The sequence below is a fragment of the Lissotriton helveticus genome, chromosome 9 (genome assembly GCF_964261635.1).
Source record: "Lissotriton helveticus chromosome 9, aLisHel1.1, whole genome shotgun sequence".
Lineage (NCBI taxonomy): Eukaryota > Metazoa > Chordata > Amphibia > Caudata > Salamandridae > Lissotriton > Lissotriton helveticus.
Window position 1 is genome coordinate 1,120,994,604 of NC_136070.1, and position 20,416 is coordinate 1,121,015,019.

At 42.5% G+C, this 20,416-nt stretch overlaps 1 protein-coding gene across 14 annotated transcripts in view; it reads right to left on the reverse strand.

Moving 5' to 3' along the window:
- CADPS (calcium dependent secretion activator) overlaps positions 1-20,416 on the reverse strand; it is a 1,592,252-nt gene that overhangs the window by 603,118 nt on the left and 968,718 nt on the right. For all 14 annotated transcript variants that reach the window (XM_078661538.1, XM_078661533.1, XM_078661537.1 and 11 more), the window contains one exon: positions 14-115. In XM_078661538.1, the coding sequence (XP_078517664.1) occupies positions 14-115 (102 nt within the window). The remainder of the gene's footprint in view (positions 1-13; positions 116-20,416) is intronic.

Consider the following 20,416-nt stretch of genomic DNA (forward strand, 5'->3'; position numbering starts at 1 on the left):
TTTCAAGTTTTACCTAAAGTGTGTTATCTGATTTTCCAGAAGCAATCGAAGCCTTTCTTTGATTTCTTCAAAACGCTCTTTCTCTTCTACTGTGACGGTTCCTATCCCATCAGGCCTGGAGGAAATAATACAATGATACTTCAAACTTCTCTTTGTGCCATCAACTTTATAAAAAAAACAATACATAACTCATATTTTTAAAGTGCACAGAAGACATTTGATCTGAACATTTCATGCAGGAAAGGAAACATCACACTGAGTCACGAAAACAAACTCCAAAATAGGAACACTAAAAAGAAACAGGGCTTTGATATTGTCTACCTAGAATCCCTTTCTTGCACTCGTCTGCTGTGCCCGTTCAAATCTACTTTCCTATGGTCGACTTTAGTGGCAATTCATTTCAAATACAGAATATTTAATTCCTTTATAAAAATGTTTATATGTGTGCATTTGTTATAGGAATACTTCCCTTTCATCTCTTAGGTATCAGATTTTATTTTTAACGGATGCTATTATCGGAATAGTCCTCAAAACATTATTAAGTTGTAATATTTATTATTGACAATCCATTGAAAAAAACATTCGTCACGTTTAATGGTCTTTTAGAAAAAAAATGAGATTATAGAAACAACGTTGAACATCCTCTGCATTTGAGGGGATGAGGACGATTATAAGTGGGGTTTCCAACTTTATGGAATTTTTTTCATTAACTCTATGTATTTATTTATATGTATGTATTGCTCTTCATCTTGACGTATATCCATTTTTTTTTAGTTCTGTTTAACAAATTATGTTCCAGCCAGTATATTTCCACATGTTTTTTACTGATGAAAGTACACTCACACTTGGATGCCTGTCGGGTTGTAGCACTAAAATAAAATGATAAACTCAAATGAAAATATTAACATTGCAGTACAATCCGTGTGATGTCATTTGCAGCTGGTTATAGAACTCACGTCTGTTTATTTCACTCCCAATGCTATCGATCTCCAAAGATATTAGTCTGATTCACGAGTAATTACATATAGGGGTCAATGAACCTACTATCAGTCATTTTCCATTTAACCAAAACTACAGACAGGGAAATACAATACAATGTGATAAACCAAAATGTTGCTGAAAAACAGCAGTAATACAGTCCAGCAAGTCCCTCTGAACTGCACGTTTCTTGTGACCATTTAAAGCAGGGATTTTGCACAATATCCACGCTGTAATATCCCACGTGGTTTCTTTCAAAGCAAAAAATAAAGTAATTGTGGGGCTTAACGTCTGTGACAACGTTTTTAGGCGCTACTTCGCCCTCACACAAATGCATGCCAAAAATAAAAGTAAAGCCTGTTTTTTTTCATGTGCTGCGTTTTTCGGTCGGTTGAACCTTGAATTGTGGAACAAAAACCAAAGTGTAAGGTGATACAAAGTGCCAGGGTGTATTTCCTCTTTTCTTTATCCCCGGTTGGTTGCACAATGTCGCTCGTCTCCGAATATTTACACCACACTGTAATCCACGAGGCACCCCGACTAATCCATCCACTAAAGGCATCGGCGCTCCAGACTGCGAGCAAGTTCACTCGCTATTATTGTAAAGCAAATAATACGGATTTGTCTGTTACCTATGCACGCCCTATCTATACAGTCTCCTTTTGGGTAATGCAATTCGTCTGTCTGGAGCTAAACAAATGTTCCTTCTAAGTGGCCCGCTTCACCGCTGAATCTTAGCAAGGAAAACCCTCAATACGAGACATCTTATCCATCAAAGGGTTTGGCACAGGGTTGCAAACCGTCTAATGGACCTGCTGGCGGGGGTTAATTGGTGAGTTTTATTTGCCTTTATTTCACGACTGGAAAGGCCTCAAAATAAAGTTGAAATTCTGTACAGCGACGTAGTCAGGGAAAGAAGCTGGAATGTATTTCTCATGCCACCTGCTACAGGTATTTCACAAAGTGACTTTATTGGTGTGCCTACGGTACGTCTGAAATACTAACACTCGGTACCTCTGCTTGTACTGACATCTGATGTACAGCCCGGGCTTGATACAGTCATCACGACATAGGAATCTGCAAAGAAGGGCCGGTTTGATCAGGACTGTATCTCTTTTAATATTCTATGTTAGCCGTTATGATTAGAGGAGTCCGGGTTTTCCTATTAAATTCAAGATAGGAAATGTACATCATTTTTCTGGGAGTTAAGTGCACTCTATGGAAAACCCCACTTCATCTGACAAGTCTAGCCCATTCACGCCTTGTTTCGTTTTTTTTAACACAAAATCGTTGAATTTTCTTAGCGGATCATGTCGTTTTATAATTAGCAGTCAGCATTTATGAGGTATTACCATGTATATTAGACACACTTAAAAGCTTCCTTTAAATAAAAAAAATGAAAACCTTCATTGCCATTGAACCGACGTACATTCATAAAAAGTAAAAACAGACTAAATGTGGCACACTATTTATAAGGAATGCATTTCACGTCATCCTCACCAGCTCTCTTTCAGCAGCACCCCCACTCACGGCTCTCCAAAAGACATATACATAGAAAGTAGCTCTGGAAAATGATTTGACACATACTGTTCGGCCGCACGAACAATCAGCCTTTTTATAGTCAGCACAGCCGCGAACCTGTGGTTATCCACAGGTTGAGTGCGGCCACTTCCGGAGCTCACACGGATGTCTGGAAGGGCCTGCCAACCAGACGCCATCACCACTGCAAGGGCCCCCTCTCTCAAACAGATGCGGACTATATTACATTTGACACGAGGAGCATCTCTTGATTCCACCTTTCAAATTTTCGGCAAAACATTTTCTCACTGTCCTTCGCAAAGTTGACGTTTTCGGCAGCATGATAGGAAACATGTCACGTCGGCTGCTTTTCAAGACCTTGTCAGAGTGGTTAGCACCAGTTCTGTCATCTTCACTCTCCTCACGCTCTCCCATCTTGAGCCATGTCACAATGGATAATTGTTCTAATGTTTTTGTCAAATTTCAAATATTATCACACAGATGCACATCTTCGGCAGTGCTGGTTATGTTAATTTTTATGCTGCTCATCTTCCCAGGAGCAGGAATACATTAAGTTATGTTAAATGCAAGGATTTCATCAGCATGATGCACACATAGCTAAAAGCCTCAAGGCTCAATAAAACAAAAATGTACTGTTTTCTAGACAATCATATTGTTATTTTTACATATGCCATCTTTTATGCAAACATATTTTTCCACAGTGATCAATCTTAAAAGCATCAGTGAAAAGAAACTGACCAGTAAGACTGAGGTCTGTTTTGATGCTGAGTGGCACAGCAAGGTTACCATGGCCCCGAGACCACCCCCCTCACTCCAAGCCCCCCAAAAGCTCTAGCCAACCCCTGAATAGGTAAGTTATTATATTCAAGATTGTAAATGGTTCTGCTATTCTACGTACGTTTTTTTAGTTCTTTTACGGAATATTTGTACGAAGTTGTAACGCTCATTTGCTCGTAATCGTCGGTGAAAACTGACAATATTTAGAAATGATTCGACAGTAGGGTTTGAGGATTCACCCCAAGTATTTTATTCTCTGAAATGTTGTGGCAAAGTATGCATTTCTTTAGTGAAGTAAAGCGCAGATTCAGGTGGTGACTTTAGGATTAATGGAAATTGTGCAACTTGAAAAAGTCAATATCATTTTCACGGATTTGTAATACCTCACAAGATCCAGAATTGCACAACAGTCTCTGGTCTATTATACTCCACAGACTGTGCCGGTAACTGACTGTGGAATTAGTAGCAAATGCTGCGGTGCACTTCAGTCTCTAAAATGTCAGGGAAGGAGGAAGAGGCTGTCGGGCCGTAGGTGAACCGCCGATACAGGACAGCCGTAGCTGCAAGAGTTAAGAGAGGAGGGGATGGCGCTGCGCGCCTTTCTTGCCGCTAGACAGGCGAAAATAGGGGTGTAATGGCGGCGTACGTTCAGAGCTGCCAGGAACCATGGTTTTGCTGCAGCATTGGCACAGTAGCTGGCTGATATGTGTCTCGCAGTGGATGGGGCTGGTATGGCTCCGGCCAAATGTCGTAAAGCGCTCGGATGCCTACGGGGTGGAGCTGCAGAAAGCCAACTGAGAATCCCCCCCCCCCTCCCTGCCGATCAGTAAGGAATAGGCCCTGAGTAACATGGCTGGTGCTCGTGTGAAGCACTCGGATACTTCTAAGGGGGTCTCAAGTATGGTATGGGCAACATACATCTGCGAAATCCAAGCCAGGATGGTTGACGTACAAAACAAATACATAAAAAGAGGTGATTGAGGTTTTTGCGCGTCTTTTCGGAATCGGATATCACCGGTCAGCTGCTAGGCTATCCATAACAGGGTTAAGCGTGTGCAGTACAGAGGTGTGTATATGCTGTAGCGGGCTGGTTCAAACCCCGCGGATGCGACTAGACGATTGATTGATTTCTGTATAACCTATGGACGACGGGACTTTAGGATTGATGGAAATTGTGCAACTTTAAAAAGTCAATTGCATTTTCATGGATTTGTGTTACCTCACAGGTTCCAGAATTTCACAACAGTCTCTTGTCTATTATACTCCACAGACTGTGCCGGCAACTGACTGTGGAATTAGTAGCAAACAAATGCTGCGGCGCACTTCACCCTCTAAAATGTCACTGTACTGTTCTCCAGTGCCAAGCTACACCACAAATCCATTACAATAATCATGCTTAAGTGCAGGACTATTTTAGATCCTGTAATAATATTTCAAGCAACAAGGGCTGCTGTTTCAGTGCTATTTGCATAAAAAATATATACTTTTTAACAACTGGCATATAGAATGCCCAAATATCCATAATGGAAAAACCATAATGTTATTGAAAGCAGAGAAGTATTCAAGCAGTTCCCTCCACAACACAGTAAGGAGAGTGGTTGGAGAACATACAAAGGAGCAACAGTTGTGTAGGCTGAACAGAGACCTGTTGCCCATTATTCCCTATTCTCCTGGTAAGCAGGCACCTCACTTTGGGGACTGGAACGGAGGCAGCAAAATGTGCTATTTTACACCCCATGCAGTGCAAATGTACCACCGTGACTCAGCCACACTCTTGCAACCCAGATTCAAAATCCAAGCCATGAAAATGTGTCAATACTTAGCAGCAATTAAAGATACGTTTAGGAGGGGGAGGAGCATTGATATACTGAGGAATTGTGAATGTTTGTGGCAAATGTTTGAATTTCGCAATGTAATTTTTTTTGTCAAAATATATATGAATAAAAAAGAACTCTATAAGGGAATGTACCTTCATATCACACCATTGCGTTTTACACAAATGAGTGGCAATAGCAACATTACCAACATTGGTCAAACACATCATGCCTGAAGCTAGTGTTTCAAAGGAAATTTAAAGAGCCCATATCCTGATAGTCAAATTTTGCTTTAAAACATTGGCATGACCGATAACGCCCAACATCATGCCACTTAAGCTGTGATTGGAAAATAAGTACTTCTATTAGGGCATAGGCCTTAATGCACACATTTATCCAATTTGTACTATCCTGTTCACTTTTAACATTTCGATATTGGTGGATATTATTCTAAATCTACAGTTAATAGTAATTCACATATTTGTTCAAAGTTAACAATGGTAAAGTAATGTGCATTGTTGCCTAAATTTTACAAGACATAGAAATGGAAATAACTTCCTAGTTTCCAGAAACCTGCTGTAATGCACAATTTAAGCAGCTTACCTTTCACGTTACATCCACTTTCTCAAAAGATTTTGCTGAGCTATCACCACAGGATTGCAATATGTGGCACTCAGGTTACACACAAATCTCTGCAGTAGGTGCATGTTTTTTGGGTGGGGAGGAGAGTGTTTGAATAGTTTCCACAGTTGAAGCAAAACACTTTAAAGAGAGCTGTGCATTATGCGTCACAACATGCAGGTCATAGGAGCATGGACGAATGTTTATGAGTAGAAACAGCTTTCATCAAGTTAGAGTTAAATACCGTTAACAACATGTGATAAACAACCAAGATTACAGACTGCACAATATATAAATTGCCAGTTCAATAAGGAGGAGAATCTAATAGAAAATAAGCAGTAAGAAGACTAGGGCATTCATTTACTTTCTGGATATTAGAAGTAACAGAGCTAATCTTTGATGGGTTGAGATCACACCAGAAGATGTGAACTAATGAAGAAAATATTTGCTTTCTTATTTATTTCCTTCCTAACTTTTGAAATCCCCTGGATTAGTTGTTTGTGAAGATCTAGGAATGTGGAGATAGTCAGTTTGCCAAAAATAGTGTGGTTACCATTACTTTTATGACGAAATGATAAATGATAACTGTTGTAACTGTCAGTAATAAGTCAGTCAAAGAAATGAAGTGATGATATGTGATCCAATCTTGGTGATGAAGAGTATGTCATGTTTGTACATTGGGAGATTGAGAGAAGATTTGAAACGTTAGCTGAATATTTGTGAGTAAAAGTAAAATTGAAGTGTTTCAAAAAGTGGATTAATAATTTGGGTAGAGGGTGGCAAACCAATTTAATAATCACACCCTATGTGTAAAATTTGTTCTCAGGAAAACTCTGCTTAACCCTTATTATCTGTGGGGCACGCAGCAAACATGTCCCCAGATGAATGTGTGTTAAGTTGAAAGAGTTCCACACTTTTAAAGTAAAAAGAACACAAGAATGCTCCCAAACATATATAGCAAGATGGAGATCAGTCTTTCATTTTATGCTCACCTCCTCTTTTAGCACTTCCTCTTATGACTTGCTGCAAACAATCCCACAAGATGGAAATTCAAGATGGCTATCTCATTTTTCTATCTGGTGTAGCTCTAGGTCTCCCTTGCTACACATCTAGACATATAAGCTGCCCTCCCCTCTGTCAGGGTCCACACTGTTAGGTGTGGAGCCAGAGATTCCAGGATAGTATGTATTGTATTGTATTGTATTTATTTATTTGTTAAGCGCGGCTGCCACCCAAAGGGTATCCTGGCGCTGGGACTGCGTCTGTACTACAGGCAGGATTGCCATTACATTTTTCTGGGGAACAAGAACGTTTTAAGATCCTTTTTAAAGGAGGGGAGATCCTGTCTGCTCCTCAGCGCCAACGGGAGTGTGTTCCAAAGAGTAGCGGCCGTGAAACCAAACGCCCGACCGCCCATCCTCACTCTATTGATCCTTGGGACCGTCACTAAAAACGCGGAGGAGGATCTTAAGGATCTAGTGGCGCAATACCAAGAAAAAGGTTTTGAATCGGCGTCGGCCCCTGTCCGTGCAGGGCCTTAAAAACAAGACATGCTGCCTTGAACGAAATTCTCTGCTGGACAGGTAGCCAGTGAAGATCAGCCAATGCTCCAGTAGAGGAGGCGGATCGAGGACGCGCTAGGGCCTGCTTAGCTGCCATATTTTGTATCCTCTGGTGTTTTAGAATTAAGATTTTTGGGGCCCCCAGAAGCAGTGCGTTGCAGTAATCTAAGCGACTAAGAATAGAACTGCGCACTACTTCTGTTCTAGCCTCTGCAGGGAGGAGTGGTAAAAGCCCTTGTACAGAATGGGAACAGTCACTGCCAGCCCCAATTTGCACCACCAAGCATAGAGAAGTGTCTAGGCAGTCCTTTCTTCCGTCAAGATTCCCATCCCCTCTTAGGGGGCTAATTACTGTGAAGTGATTTGCTGTATACAACAATCCTGCCTTCCTGGGCACAGAGACTAAGACTTTGTCACTTGGGACCAGGGCTGTTAACATCCAATCAGAAACGTGCCTCTGGAAAATGGCTGAGAGAAAAACTTTTTCTACAAGTTTCTTTTCCACTAACCTTATAACACCTACTTTGCCAATGAATTACTGTTGGACTTGGCCCTTTTCGCATGGTTATCCCGAATTTTTTGCTTCTTTCTCCTATTTGTTACTGACCTGTGTTTGTTGGCTTTAGGATTCTGGGCACTTTACCACTGCTAATCAGTCCTAAAGTGCATATACTCTCTGTGTAAAATGTGCGCATGATGATTGGCATATTTGATTTACTGGTAAGCCCCAAATAAAGTGCACTGAGTGTGCCAGGGCCTGTAAATCAAATGCTACTAGTAGGCATGTAGCACGGATTGTGTCACCCACATGAGTAGCCCTGAATAGGTATCTCAGACCTGCCACTGCAGTGTCTGCGCGCAGTTTTTAATTGCTGTGTTGACCTGGCAAGTGCACCCACTTGCCAGGCCCTAACCTACCCTTTTCTTTTCATGAAATGCAACCCTATGGTAGGCCCAAGGTACTCCCACGGGCAGGGTACAGCATATGTGAAAGGTAGGACGTAATGATGTGTGTGACATGTCCTGATAGTGAAATACTGCCAATTTCTTTTTTCACTATTGAAAAGCTATCTGTCCCAAAGGAAAGCATGGGAAATACTTTGCAACATCTTACAATTATAACTTCTCATTGGGGCAAGATGGAAAAAAAAGGTTTAGGCTCTCTGAGTTCATAATTTAATAATACATCTTTTAGTAAAGTAGGTTTTAAAATTATGTGTTTGAAAATGGGCCTTTTAGAAAGTAGGCATTTTCTTGTTTAACCATTCTGTATGCCTCTGCTTGTTTGTGGATTGACTGTCTGGTTTTGGAGTGACAGGGGCTAGGGATGTTTTTTCACTGTAGACAGCCACAGAGGTTCTTGAGGTGTGCCTGGCCCTTCCTGGATGACTCAGATCTGAGCTGAATAGGGCTTGGCTGCATTTAGAGTAGAGGGGGAGATTCCCTTGCACCTGAATAGGGCCTGTCTTCCTTGCACAATGCTGTCTCCACCTCCTGTGGTCATACTGCACCAGCGAGGACAGAACTGGATTCGACTGGACTCAGAGACCCTTGCACAAAGAGAACAAAGACAAAATGGGATATAAGTAGTAGACTTGAAACCCCAGAACTTTAGATCACTTCCAGACTCAATATGAACCTTTGCCAATGAGAAGAGCTGAAGAGCTGTTAGGAGGAGTACTGCATATTTGCTGTGTGCTGTGTGGGGTTGGCCTGCAGGTGCATTTTCTGTCAAGGAAAGGTAAAAGACTGGAACTTTCCTTTGAACCTGCTTGAAGAAGATCTCCAAGGGCCCGTGTGTGCTGGCCTCCTGTTCTGAAGTCACAAGGACACAAATACCTCAACCCCAGCTCCCCTGAACTCTGCTGCTGAGAGTTGTGACCTGTCAGGAGGTGCCTGTTCTAGTTCTGGGAGTCTGGAGGTTGTTCCTGCTTTTGGGAGCTGGAATAAACCTAAAGAACTGAAGAAATCAATGCATCGCTCGTCTTGCAGCTGTTTTTCCAATGCAGCACCACTTTGCAAGAAGGGTCTCCATGCATCGGTGCGCCCCCACCGACGTAGTGCCTGTCGCCCTGCAAGAAGTGACGCATCGAGGGATTGCAACAGAAGAAACTGATGCAGCGCCGCTAGCTGCTGCTACATCAATCGCTGACGCATCCCGAATTTCCACGCATCGTACCTGTGTGGCAATTTTTCCAGATGCATCACCCACGGACCACAATTGTCATGGAGGCGACGCCTCACTTGCCCCTACAGACCGGATTCGAGGCATCGCTTCTAGTGTGTGCAGCAGAACTGTCGCATTGCCTCCTCAGAGTCTCAGGAACTGACACATCTCTTTGTTTCTCAATGCTTTCCATATCTGCGGCTGTTTGGTCATGGGAATTTTGGTGCATCTAGAGGTACTTTGTGAGAAATCACGCATCCATAGTTTTCTATGGACCCAGTTGCTTGAAACCTTTTAAAAGTCTTATTCTTATTACATTTGTGTTGGACTTTTGTCGGTTTGGTCTTGTTGAGTTTAGATAAAGATAATTACTTTTTCCTAAACTGGTGTGGTGTCCATTTGTGGTGTTATCACTGTATTACAGTGTATTTTGAGTACAAATACTTTAACCATTGCCTTTGGGATAAGTCTGTCTGCTCATGCCAAACTCCCCAGGTGGTGAGCAGGGGTTATCTAAAGTGTGTATCTCCCTTACCCTGACTATAAGGACGCAAGGGTCCCTATTTGGACAAGGTACCTACCTCTACAAACTAGAGACCCCCATTTCTAACAATTACATTTCTGATATTAAGTAAAAAACAACATTGAATGATTGATTTAGCATTTATCATTATGGAGACAAGAAATGTTATTTCAATCTGAGCTTGCTTCAGAAAGATGCACCTTTACCCACGTTTTGACATTGCTACAGGAGAATATTGATATAAATGGAAAGTTGGCTTAGAAAACAGTTATTTAAAAAAATGTAAAAAAACGATACATCAGGGCCTAAATAGTGTTTTTTTCATGAAAATAACAGGGGTTTGTTTGGTGAAATTGGGCATTTTTGTCTAAGTAAAAATTATGTTTTAATAGTGAATTGTCTGAATTTCAAGCAACAGGAAAGACAATGAATGGGAGGGTCAAAATCTGGTATATTTCAAATATCTTTAAAACGGATACTAGAGAGGTAATTTATGGTCTGGGCTTCAGATCAATTACTGATCATATCTATGTCGTTATTTTGATATATCTCATGTATCATTACTTATGCCTGAAGCTTCAGAATGTATAATTGGTGCAATGTACATGTTTTCTTATCCTGTAAATTGATTTCACAATTTCTGTATTAGAATTCACAATTTCTTTAGCTCTGCAGTCCGTGATGATGAGTGCAAGATTGCATAAATTAGATGTTCCACCGTTTTGATAGGCTTGGAATGATTAAGGTTGTAAAATGAAAGCAAGTGAAAGGTAGAGGTCAAGAAAGATGCTATGTACTTTCTGAAAAATATAGGGCACACTAAAATAGAGTAGCCAGATTGCACAGCATGAATTACCTAGAGCTTTGCAGTCAGCTTTTGTGACATTGAGCTAACAAATGCACAGTTTTAATACAATTTGCTCAGTGTTTTGTCTGTGAGATGAACCCCTAAAGACCAGCAGTGGCAGAACTGGAATATTTTATTAGTACCTCTTTGTTACCTGTAGTTTTTGAGCCAATAGGCGTGGAAAAGGAGTTGCTGCATTTGCCAACTGGCACTGGTTTTTTTCCACTCCTTTCTCAGGAGGAAGTTTAGCTTGCTTGTTTTGCATACTCATTACAATCAGAAGAAGGAGTTTGTGGCTAGGTTTCAAAGTTCAGCAGTTACCAGTGAGAGTAATGCAACATTTGCAGGACTAATAAAATGACTGCAGCATTATCTCCATTATTTTCACATATTTAAAACAAAGTTTGTCTGTTTGTAAAATCCATATATGTGTGTTGGTGCTAATTAGGGGCACCACAGAGGATACACTGTAATGAATGTAGTATCTACTTATAAATTGGGCACACACTTTTGTTCTGCACATAGCTGCATTAAGTCTATAAATGGTGGGGAAACGAAAATCAAAGCAAATCAAATCAGAAACTCAGTGGGGCTCAGCATTTTTTCTTGAGTCAGAGTTTGCTTGAAATTTATCCCAATCATATTTATTCATCAGTTCCAAATGATTTTCAAAGATACTGCTAAAAAGACCAAAGACTGCAAAATACGAGTAATTTACTCAAATGCATGTAGCAAATATGCATGTACATGTAAGCTAAGTTACACTTTTGGATGTTTAGCAAGTTTGCACTCCTTTCAGCACACCTAAATTACACCTGCTATATCCAGGAGTATGCATGTAAGTGAAGGGAAAGTGAATCAATTACTCCAGTTATTAAACAGCTTCGAAAGTTAAGGGAAAAAATAAATATTTTAAACCGGCAAGAAACAAGGATTCAAAAACTGAAATACAAATTGCATGCAATTATTTCTTATTTTCTTTCTCTAAGAAACCCCATTTAAAAAATGTTTTTTTATAGGGAGTAACACATGTTGGCAAAGCCAATACGTCTCACCTTTACAAGAGCAATAGGCTTTAGAAATGTGTTTTTGCTATGTTGTACACCAGTGTGGCTGCTGTTCAGCATGGCTAAACGTTAGTTGCCTGGAGTGTCATAGAGTGGAGTGGGGGAGTAGAGTGTCACAGACAGGATTTGTTGGAGTAGGGAGTTGTAGAATGGAGTAGGGGCAGGAGAGTGTCACAGAGTTGTGTAGATTGCAGAAGAGTTCAGTGATTCAGTGGCAGAATGTGTCATAGAGTGCAATGGCATTGAGTGCAGTGTAATACAGTGGACCAGAGTGGTATAGAGTGGAGTAGCATAGAGTTGAGTAGTGTAGAGTGGAGTGGGGGACTAGGGTGGAGTGGACTGGATGGGGGTGATTCCATTGGAGTGGGATTGATTGAAATGGGATGAGGTGAATTGAGTTGGGGTGGATTGGCTTAGATTGAATTGTAGTGGGGTGCATTGGATTGGAGCAGAGTGGGGTGGATTGGTTTGGGGGTACACAGCCACGACCCCTGGAGGGAGTTACGGTGGGGCAGGAAGGTGGGGCAGGGTGGATGGTGCTAAAAACCAGAATATGGATAATTGGAGGTAATTAAACAATTTAATTAATAAAACAAATTTAGTAGCGCACACTGCATCGCATTTTGCGATGCAGGGCGCGCTACGAAATTCGGCAGCTTGGAATGGGGCAGATTGGAGTATGGTTTATTAGAGTGGGGCAGATTGGATTAGGGAAGATTGTTTTGGATTGGAGTGGTGCAGATTGTTTTTGATTTGAGTAGGGCAGATTGTTTTGAATTGGAGTGGGGAAGATTGTTTTAGACTGGAGTGTGGCAGATTGTTGTGGATTGGAGTGGGGAACACTGTTTTGGATGGGAGTGGAGCAGATTATTTTGGATTGGAGTGGAAAAGATTGTTTTGGATTGCAGATGGGCAAATTGTTTTGTAGTGGGGCATATTGGAGTGCACAAGATGGGAGTGGGGCAGATTGTCTTGGACTGGAGTGTGCGAATTGGAGTGGGGCACATTGGAGTCACAAGCCTTCTGTCTGCAGGGCACTAAAATTTAAACAGAACAAAATAGTACCTCAGTCACACCGGGAGCAGTGGATAGGCACTTGTTAAGTTGAATCAATCAGTGCTTGATCCCTGATCCACAGAGAGGAATGGAAATGATGTTAGGCCTGCCATTACCAACCATAAGCTTTAAAGAATAGTGCCACCTAAGCCAACAAATGGCAAGCAATGGGCAGGCACCAAGTCCTTTTTTCTAACAACATGGTCTCGCAAGCAAGAAGCATGTGCTAACACATGCTCGCATAGGCTCAACCCTAAAAATGAAGTCAAAGTTAAAAAACAATCACTGGTAAAGCCAATAAGTCTCAGCTCAAAATGCGAACCTATTGACATTTCTAATGATTTTCGGCAGTCACATGCATTCTTTTGCATGACGACGCATATTCATGCAAATTTGAGATGAGTTTTTTAAACAGAAAAACCCATTGCAATATGGCTGTCAGTGGCACAATGCATTCTCATGCATGCAATATGATGGGGCCATCATGATGCATGCATGCACATGCGTCATGATGTCAGCAGCCTTTTATTATTAGTCAGACTAGCATGGTGGATGCCCATGTTAGATCGATACATTATAAAACATGCTTGTGATGAGTGGAAATGTTTCAGAAAGGTCCAGTTGCATTTCCTGTAATTACCATATTCCTCTTATTTTACATTGTATTGCTAAAGTTACTTGTAATGCTCATTTAGGCTCTAGGCACAGCAGAATGAAAGTGTAACTTGAGTGAGTTGCATTTAGTTGAAGTATTCACAATACGTTCCTATGCAAAGAAGCATAATTTGTGACCACATCAAGGACTAAGCATTTGTTTGTTAATCTCAGATGAGACGCAGCCCCGAAGTATGGGAATGATTAGAAATAAGAAGTTAGACCAATTTTCAGTTCTGGGCTAAGGACAACTTTAGTTATCTATTACGCAAACCTACTTTTTCCAATATACATTTGGCGGGTTTGAGTCAGCCCCTTGCTCATGATAGGATGGCAGTTTTGTCTGCCTCCATTCCCTAATCCTGTTTGGGTGGCATTCCTCCCTGTTCTTGTGTATGTCCCGCCAAGGAGCACTTTGGTCTTACATGGTTCTGATTAGTTGACTTGCATCCTTCCACTGCGTACATTGTTTGCATTTGGACAACTTTTTTCTGTAAGCATCCAATGGGAGGGCATATTTTTTCTTCTGCTCTCCCCTTTATGCTGCTTCCCACTTCAACCTTTTGCCACCACCTCTCAGTGTTGGTTGCCTTGACCCTACCAATGTACTCATTTTTGTTATACTTCCTCAACCCTCCTTTTGCCCTCTGTTTTCATGCCCCACTCCCTAAGGCAGGTAGCCCATCTAGCTTCTCACACATTTCCTAGGTGACTTCATTTTTTTATAATTTTTTTTTTTTTTTTTTTTTTTTTAAAACCTTTATTGTACAGAAGGCGCGCACAGATACGGGCCTACAACCCACCGGGCCGGCCACCACAATAAAGAAACATACGAGGCAATACAGGAGAGACAACAGGATTTCTAAATAGCTCATATGAAAGGCAAAGGCAACAAGTCTTTGAGTCGCCATCACGGACAGGATAAAAGTAGGTTAATTTTATAATAGAAAAAAGGGTGTCACAGGATAATGTCAATCTGTAAAGTCCAGAGGGCCGCGGTGGGCCGTGAGCCAGCCGAAGTCTCGAATACAGGAAAAGACCAACAAAACAATACATTTTGGCAAAGGCAGAACGTGAGTCCCACATCAAGAACAATCACAATCGCTGCTCAGCACCCACCCCCCACTATCAGGGCACATAATAATAAAACAGCAAAAAATACGTTTACAAAACTAAAAGCCCTCCGTTACAACAACCCAAGGGAGGAAAAGAAAATGGGGTGGGGAAAAGGAAAAAAGGGGAGGAAGAGGACATCAAAAAGGGGGAGGGGGAAAGTGAGGGCGCAGCGTCAGTGCACGCCCCCCACGGCTAACAAAGCACCCAACACTAATCCGGCACATGGAACTAGTGGCAACAGGAGAAATGAATGCGTAATAAACCGTGACAGCAGACATACCAAAAGGGCCATGCCAGCACAAACACCCCGGGGGGCTACGTGCCGACACCGCGCCTCGAAATTAGGGGATACATAAGAGCCATAGAACCAAAAAGAGGAACAGGGAAAGATATAATAAACAGACCCCCCACCACCCCGCACAGCCCACCCTGCACCCCTGCAGAAGGCTATGGCCTACCCCCCAGCAGCGTGCCTGTCGCCCTAATTAGAACCCGAAATATAGAGAAATATAAGAAAGAAAGAAACACGTAGATTAAAAAGGGGGGGGGAAGGGGAAACAGGGAAAAAACAGCGGGAGAGGAGCCACATAATCGAAACCCCTTCAGCTCCCACCCCCCCGCCCGAAAATACTCAGAGCCCACGGGAAGATAATAAACACACGGATAAGCTCCAGGAACGTAAAGACGTATCAAACATAATCATACATTATGAACGGATCACCCAACCATACCACAAAATACCAGTCCACAGAGGCAAGATCAGCTCAACCCTGTCCTCGTTTTTCGCAAACTGTAATCGTCCAGCGCACCAGGAAACAGACCACATAAAGCAGGAGGTGAATAACAGGGAGTCGAATCAAAAATACACACAAGTTGTAGCGATCGTGACCCGGATGATCCAGAAAGTACAGTAACCACTTCAGGCAAAACAGGCAAAGTTCCGATGAGAATACGGAGAAAGCCGGTCCAGCGGCACCGTCACAGGATCTTCGTACGGCCATGTGAGGCAAAAGAGGAAAAGGAGACCCATCGAGGTCGGTCCAGACGGGATCCAGCCGGGGAACCTCCGGAACAGAAGGAGGGACAGGACGAAGAAGGGCAGCGGACCCCCGCACATCCACACCATCAGCAGCCTCCAGGTCCACGACCCCAAGGAAAGTTCCAGCAGCGCACAACAGAGATGAAGCCGCACAAACCGAGGGGGGTCCGGCAGGCCCAACAAAGGGACCCCCCTCCAGGATAGTGGTCGGTGTGGTCATGGGTGCCCCCCAGGAGCGCAGGGCGGCAAGGATGTCGCGGAGCGTAGGCTCACCTTTACAGTATTCTGCAAACGTGCCGCGCGGCGGACTCGCATCGCCGGTTCCCGCAAGGCCGAGAATCATGGGGCCGGCCGCCATCTTAGAAGCCCGGCGGGGCCGCTGCAAACACCGACCCCCGCCCGGATATCAGCGGGGCAAAACAGGACACCGGCAACCACCAGCGGAGGTGCCACCAGGGCAGGAAGGGGAACCACCAGAAGAAGGCGATGCGCCGGCACCCCACACGCCGCCGGCACCGTTCTCCGAGTCCGGGCGGAGGAACTCAAAATGGCCGGGCCGGAGAACAAAGGGGAGACGAGCCAGATGTACGGTTAACCCCGTCCATGGAAGTCAGCTCCCCAACACCAGGCCGCAGGACCGCCGGACCAGGCCCGGGAGGCCGCAATCGGTTTATTAGCACATCGGCCCCTCCGACCGACTCCACACCACCACCAAGGGCCGGCCACTGCGCCCCGTCCAGCCCGGGCGCCGCCAAGGAGTGCCAGGCCCGGCCGCTCCGGAGGCCCCGAAGCAGACAGGGGCGTAACTCAGGATCCGTGACACCCAGGAATCACCGGAGCAGACGGTAAGTGCCTGTGAGTTATCGTCGTTCCACTGCACATCGTGGAATACTTCCCGGGGCAGGATAAAGTACAGGATATTAGTTGCAGACAGGAGAGTGATCGGAGCCGAGCTAAAACGCGGCCATCTCGGATGCGAGCTTGGCTCCTCCCCCTTTTTATAACTTTTTAAAGATACAATGTGAACAATTTAGGACCTATACTAGACACCTCCTAAAGGTCGGGTTGAGTTAGGCCGAGAAGGCAGAGATGGGTTTTCAACAGGGGTGGATGGAATTTGTGGAGTTTGATTCCACAGAATTCTATGGAATTCTGTGGAATTACATTAAAATTCTGCGAGATTCTGTGGAAATCCACAACAGAAAACAGCACAGCCAAATACCACTAGGCACCTTGCATGCATACTCTGAAGTTAATAAAACTTTTAATCAATAAAACTTTTAATCTCTGTAGAGTATGTAAGGGTGCTGCTGCTGAGTGGTATGCAGTGGTTCCTAAAGTTTAGAAATCACTGCATAATTTTCAATTCTGTTAGTGGAGAGGCGGAATTTTAATTGACCAATAATTCCACATTAGAAGAGTAACGCGGAATTACCAAAATTCCTCCATTCTGCCTGCAGAATTCAAAATTCCACCCAGGCCTAGGTTTTTAACAGGCCTGGGCAGAATGCAGGACTAGGGCTCACTATCTTTAACCTATACATAGAGCACTCTAGTTTACTTCAATAACAATCATTTAGTGAGTTATGAATGATCCCGATATTTACCCAATTGTTGTATAGCATACTCCAACATATAAAAGATATTATATGACACATAAAATAGAAGGAAACTAAAAACCAAAAGATTCCTAATGAGCAAATTCTTACCCTAGTGGTTTAGGCTCTCGGGATCGGGTGACTTTTTTCTTATTACCATGGAACATTCATTTGATACAGATCTGCTACTATGCATATTACTGCCCCCCCTATGGCCCGCTTACTTCTGTTTACTGTATGATCCCCGTCTTTTACTAATGTGTTGTTGTCATTACACTCTTGGCCTCTCTTGTAAAGCGCTCTGATATCCTTTGGGGTCTAGTTTGCGCAGTATAAAACTTTATAAATAAATAAATAAAACAGATAGGGATAAATTACCAAAATACAAAAGAAAAGTGTGGCTCTTCGGCTCATACAAAAATACAACAGTGAGTGTACCTGTGTAAGGTTCTCTAGTCAAGAGAGTATAATAGCATATTTGAGCTTTTTAGACCTGGAATACCAGGGCACCTAATGCCCGGAGAGAGACTGCTATTTAGAATGGAAATTATGAAGATTACCTCACATTAGGCGTTTGACAGCCAAATAAATTGCCCTTTTCAAATTGATGGCTTTGCAAGCTATGAAAATGTTACACATTTGCTAGTAAGTTCCAAAGGTTTGTTTTGTGTGTGATAGTTGAAAACGACACATTCTTTACTGTACTTTTGCCATTTATATAATTTCATACAGACAATCAAAATACAATTACAATTCCCCTTGTCATGAAAATGTTATCTCTATAATTGACCTGAATTGTGTTATTCTGTGCCTTAATCAACTCTTAGAGGTTTAAACCATGAGAGTGGTAAGGCTTTAGTGAGAATGAGGACCGCCTTGTCGTGTAAAGGAGCCAGGTCTGATGTTGGCGGGAAATCCGATATAGGATATTAGCGCCACTATTATGTTTTGGGCTGTCATGGTGCAGAGAATGAGAAAGCACCAGCTAACTTAGCTGGAAATAAATCTCCTACGAGATGAGGAGGTAATACCTGGAGGCACCATAGTAAAAAAACTGCAGTCATTGGCAGAAGAAAAAACACTTTTTACTGGTTAATCTTCAAACTTCCAAGTTCAGATGTCAATATGGCAGAAACTGATGAATACTGGCAGTGACACCAATAGCTCTGCTCTTGCCACTGTGTTAGATAGCCATTGTTATAATCAGAGTTTATGTTTTTACCCGCTTTTCTGGACTATCACTTTATCTTTAATAACAAAAAACTTCAACAATCATTGCTCCAATTTGTAAGTCTTTCTTTCCCGAATCACAGGATGAATGAGAGAATGAGGATGTATTAAACTATCATTTAAAGCAGCAGATTTCTTGAAGAATTTCAACACAGACCATTTACATGGCACTTTTTGGATATGTCCCTGGCCCAGGCTAACCTATGTGCTTATTTGCTACACCATGTTAAGACAAACTTTTACCATTTTCAAAAGAAGCTCCCTCATTATCTCATCGCAGGAGCATGCAGAACTATGGAACGCAGCTGTGTTTACAAAAATCTGATATTTGTTTTGATCATTTTGCTAAAAAAATGATATGTCACCGGTGTGAGGTCAAGACTAGTGGTATTTTTAACAGCAGTCGTTCTGCTGCCCTCCTGCACTTGCACAGACCAGGCAGCAATGCTGTATTCATGAAGCAAGACCCTTTAGAGCAGCTAGTTAGGTTCCTCTCCGTGATGGGCTGTCATTCTGTCAGTCCTGACCTTCAGGCTGTCCAGCAGCATCTGAATCACATTCTCTCTGCACTTTCTCACTGACTGCAAGCTACTGCTGTCTCACTGTCTGACCTTACACAAACACAATACAAACAGACAACCCACCTCAGCTCCATCACTGTCTGCTCCTAACACTGGAGATTGATAGCCGCGTTGAATTCTCTCTTCCCCTCTTCGACCTTCATTATTATAGTGGTAGATTCTGACTGACAGCCAATCTCATGTAAAGAAAAGATAAAGCAGCAGCTCTTGCCTAGCCTTGTAGAGGGAATCAAACAGCTCCCAATAAACAACAAATGCAAATTCAATGTATATATATATATGTGATAAAAATGTGGCTTTTGTCTGTCAAATCGTATCATATCAGGTCATATTTGTATATCTAAATAAAAAGGGTTCATTTTCAGAGCAACATGTATCTCATATCAGCATAACTACACCTCAAAAACGTTCAGGACACCATATTCCAAATGCGAACATGAAAATGGTGTAGATTAGTTAAGATGTGGAGATAAGTCTAGTATGTGTTTTTTCTTTGTCAATTAAGGTTCCACCTACGTTATTTAAATTTCTGTAAGCATTCTGGTTTGATCTACTTACTGTCATGAAATATATTTTTTAAGTTGCATTGGACCATATTTGAGTGACAAAGGGATTGGTACAGAGAAATGCTATGTAGAATGATTTTCCCCACATGAAGCACCAACAAAGTTCTGTACATGATGGAGGACCCATCTAGCATCCATGGCTGGGCTTTAACTCATAGTGCACTCATTAACACCTTAGCCGCGGTAGGATTTACCGCGGTGCGCTGAGTTGAGTGTACGAGAGGTGTACCTCATGACGAGCTGAGCTCGTCATGAGCGTCGAAGGGGTTAAGAGGCACCTTGTGTTTACTGCAATCAATTTTACACCGACACCAATGTGTTTATAAAATGTATCTAGTGTAATAATCAACGCCTGTATTGGACCTGGGCCTCTGCAGGGTCACCCCAAACCTTTTTCTGCTTTTACCCCACTTTTTTATGAATTAATTTTTGTTGGCTTTAGGACTCTGTACACTTCAACGCTTTACCACTGCTAACCTGTGCTAAAGTGCTTGTGCTCTGTCTTTATAGCATGGTGGAGTCGGCTATACCCAATTGGCACATTAAATTTCCTATATTTAATTTGCTTGTGAGTCCCAAGTAGAGTGGTGTTGCATGTACCCTGGGCCTGTGAATTAAATGCTAATGGTTGTTCTGCAGCATTCATTATGCCACCCACTTAAGTAGCTCTTCTAAACATGT